Consider the following 3449-nt stretch of genomic DNA (forward strand, 5'->3'; position numbering starts at 1 on the left):
TCAAATCTAACCACTGAACATGTCCGGCCTGTCTCAACGTCTCATCTCGGGTTTTCCTACTACCGATGAACTCTGACCTATGTTGCGATATTTACTTCAACCTCTACAGTCTTATACAAGAGCAGGACACCCATATAAATACATACATATATGTATAGATTATGTAATTATATATATATATATATATAACTATATATATATATATGTATATGTATGTATTTCTAAGAGGACGCCACTAACTACTTGCCATATCTACTGCGTACTGTTTGATGCTGCTGCCATCTACCGCGGCCGAGACGTGCACGATAGTAGCAGCAGCTAGAGGGCGCGGCGGCGTTTGAGCAGTAAAACAGCACGTAGACAATCGCCAAGAAAATCGACATGCTCAGAGTACGCATGCGCGTGACGGGAATCATACGAGACAGCTGGCTTCTCCATCTCTCTCTCTCTCTCTCTCTCCTCTCCTGCTCTCTCTCTCTCTCTCTCTCTCTTTCTCGGTCTCTCTCGCTCTCTCTCTCGCGCGCGCTCTTTCTCTATTTCTCCCTCTCTCTCACACACACTCTCTCTCGCGCTCACTCTCTCTCTCTCTCTCTCTCTCTCTCTCTCTCTCCTCTCTCTCTCTCTCTCCTCTTTCTCTCTCTATCTCTCGCCTCTCTCTCAACAACACTCTCTCTATAAAGGCTCGCCCCACACTCTCTCTTGCTCTCGCTCTCTCTCGGTCTCTCTCTCACTCGCTCTCACGCACACACTCTCTTTCTACACGTGTCTCTCTTTCACACACTCCCATTCTCTCCCCCCTTCTCTCTCTGCCTCTCTGTGTCTCTCTCCGTCTGCCTCTCTCTCTCTCTCTTCGTGTCTCTCTATGTGTGCCTCTCTCTCGCTGTCTTTCTGTGTATTTTGCTGTCTCGCTCCCTCACAAGAACCACGCCGTTGTCATGGCAGCCAGCGTCAGCAGCGGCAGCGTTGATGCTACGTACAGGTTACCTTCGTTTTTCTCACTGTTCGAATCTTGAGTCGCAACTGAAATGCAAATACATGCTTCGGGTTAAAAGAAATACTCACCATCTCACTTCTACCTCGATGTAGCTGATGTCTACGTTATAGCTACGTCACGGGAGGTCATAAAATGCCTAATTTATCCCTATTCCAGTTTATTCCTAAATCACGTCTATGTTGCGAAGTTTTTATTACTATGTAACTACTTATTTCTGCTACCGGATGTCAGTATCCTCACGCAATCACCAATTGTTTTGCTCTGTAGTGTTAGCTTCAGCTAGCGTTAAATTAATGATAAGCCATAACGAATTTCAATTTATTAAGTAACTTACTAGTTAATAAACGAATTAAAATGTGTTAAGTCTAATTAAGCTGCAGTTTTGCTAGACCAATTACTGCGGAGCTACGCAGGCCCCATGTCCCGCGAATGGGGCGAAGTGGAATGGGACGAAGTGGAATAGGACGAAGTGGAATGGGACAAAGTGGAATTAGATGAAGTGGGATGGGATGAAGTGGAATGGGACGAAGGGGAATGGGACGAAGTAGAATGGGACGAAGTGAAACGGGACGAAGTTGAATGGGTCGAACCGGAATGGGACGAAGTGGAATGGGACGAAGTGGAATGGGACGAAGGGGAATGGGACGAAGTAGAATGGGACGAAGTGAAACGGGACGAAGTTGAATAGGACGAAGTGGAATGGGACGAAGTGGCATGGCAAACTACTTACCATTTTTTACTTAATTTCCTCTCGCTTTAAATTACAAATGAAATAACTCGTTCGATAATTATAACGAAGCTGCACCTACTACGAAGTCTACTTACTGTTCACGGACAGGTTGAACTTTTTGCTTTCGCCGACCTTTCTGTCGAACTCTATGTTACACAGGTAGGCTCCCTCATCCTCAGCGCGTAGCTGCTTAATCGTCAGCACACACTCGTTCTTTGAGCAGACGACTTCGGATCTGTTCACCAGGTGGCGCAGCGCTTGGCGCGGACTTCCGGCGTCCTCGTAGTAGCTGTAGACGGTCAGTAGCGTGCCACTCTCATCCATCACCTTCCAACTGGAGACAGATAGTCATCAAGGAGTTTATTTTATTTTATTTTATTTTATTGATTAATTTACCGTAAATTATACACACACACACACACTCACACACACACGCACGCACGCACGCACGCACGCACGCACGCACGCACTAACGCACGCACGCACGCACGCACGCACGCACACACACAGTAAAAATGTGAAATCTATAAGTGTAACACTAACAGTGTAAAACCTAGCCGTGTGTAACCCTGTTAACGAATCTGTGTATAATCGCTCAAAGGAAACAGCGAGAGTGGCCGTTCTAGAAAGTGACCGTTCTATAGGGGTGGTTTCACTGTGTAATAATAATACGCTACGTTACGTTACGTTACGTTACGTTACGTTACATTACGTTACCTGTTCTTGTAGAGTGCGTCGCCGTTGTTCAGTGTGAATGGACACTTCATCTGCAGATCCTGACCAACGACTCCATCCACCTGCGCTTCCTCATTGCCCACCTCTCTCTCACCGGACACTGAAACCAGATGGACATAAGGAACAGTGAGTGACCAGTGGTCATGACAACAAGTATTTCATTAATATATACGCATTTGTTAGCTGTTGCCAGTGCTGTATCTTTCACGGTCGATATATAAATATATGTATATATATACTGCATTTCGTGTTTCATAGTTTGGCATTTTTCACGAGGGTGTATACTTATAGTACGCACGACGCGTGAATCCGTACATTCTGTTTATTACAGATAAACGAATGACATGGTTTTTATATTTTATACGATATTCTGCATCTTATATTAGAAACTTCCCATCGGAAAATAATTCGGGATGATATATTCCGCGCGCGCGCGTGTGTGTACATTTTGCAAAAATACGTTTACTGTAAAACTCACAGCATCTAATTTTGATTCACTTTTTTTCGGCTAACATGCGAGCAATTCATTTTAAAGGGAAATTGCCATGTTTAGATTCAGTATTATCGAATTTGTACGTGTAGATGGCGCTGCAAGTCAGCTAGGTTCGGCAACATGCGACTTCTCTGTTTAAGGCGGAATTTGCCGCGTGGCTGCCTCCTCGCCGGTTGGCAGTAGGTTATCTATCACGACCAGATGAAAGCATAGCTCTGTTCAGTCACGCCTACACTCACCAAGCCGTGTCACAATATACGACTCGGAAAACTAAAACACACACTCATGTACACACGCACGTACGCACGCATGCAGGGACACACAGAGACACGCACAGACATGCACGCACGCCCGCACACACGAAAGCAAACACGCACGCACGCCCACACACACACGCACACACGCATACACACACAGTCAGACAGTAACACTCGGGGACTGTCTCCATAGCTGTGACACAGTTGGCAAACCAAACCGGACAATTCTAAACGCACATG

At 45.7% G+C, this 3449-nt stretch overlaps 1 protein-coding gene across 1 annotated transcript; it reads right to left on the reverse strand.

Annotated features, from left to right (window-relative positions):
* Positions 1–840: 840 nt before the first annotated feature.
* On the reverse strand, positions 841–2579 carry LOC106808665. Its single transcript, XM_014811482.1, has 3 exons — positions 2442–2579; positions 1820–2058; positions 841–1020 (listed from the first exon to the last, which is right to left on the reverse strand). The coding sequence occupies exons 1-3, from the start codon at positions 2489–2491 to the stop codon at positions 914–916; spliced, it is 396 nt and encodes a 131-aa protein (XP_014666968.1). The 5' UTR covers positions 2492–2579; the 3' UTR covers positions 841–913.
* Between the last annotated feature and the right edge of the window lie 870 nt (positions 2580–3449).

The sequence above is a fragment of the Priapulus caudatus genome, unplaced genomic scaffold, assembly GCF_000485595.1.
Source record: "Priapulus caudatus unplaced genomic scaffold, Priapulus_caudatus-5.0.1 Scaffold294, whole genome shotgun sequence".
Lineage (NCBI taxonomy): Eukaryota > Metazoa > Priapulida > Priapulimorpha > Priapulimorphida > Priapulidae > Priapulus > Priapulus caudatus.

Coding starts and splice junctions, on each gene's coding strand:
- LOC106808665 (XM_014811482.1), bottom strand. CDS start 2,491: ATGAAGTGTCCATTCACACTGAACAACGGCGACGCACTCTACAAGAAC. Junction 2,059..2,441: donor GACGCACTCTACAAGAACAG/GTAACGTAATGT, acceptor ATCTGTCTCCAG/TTGGAAGGTGATGGATGAGA. Junction 1,021..1,819: donor GTTCAACCTGTCCGTGAACA/GTAAGTAGACTT, acceptor TTTGCATTTCAG/TTGCGACTCAAGATTCGAAC.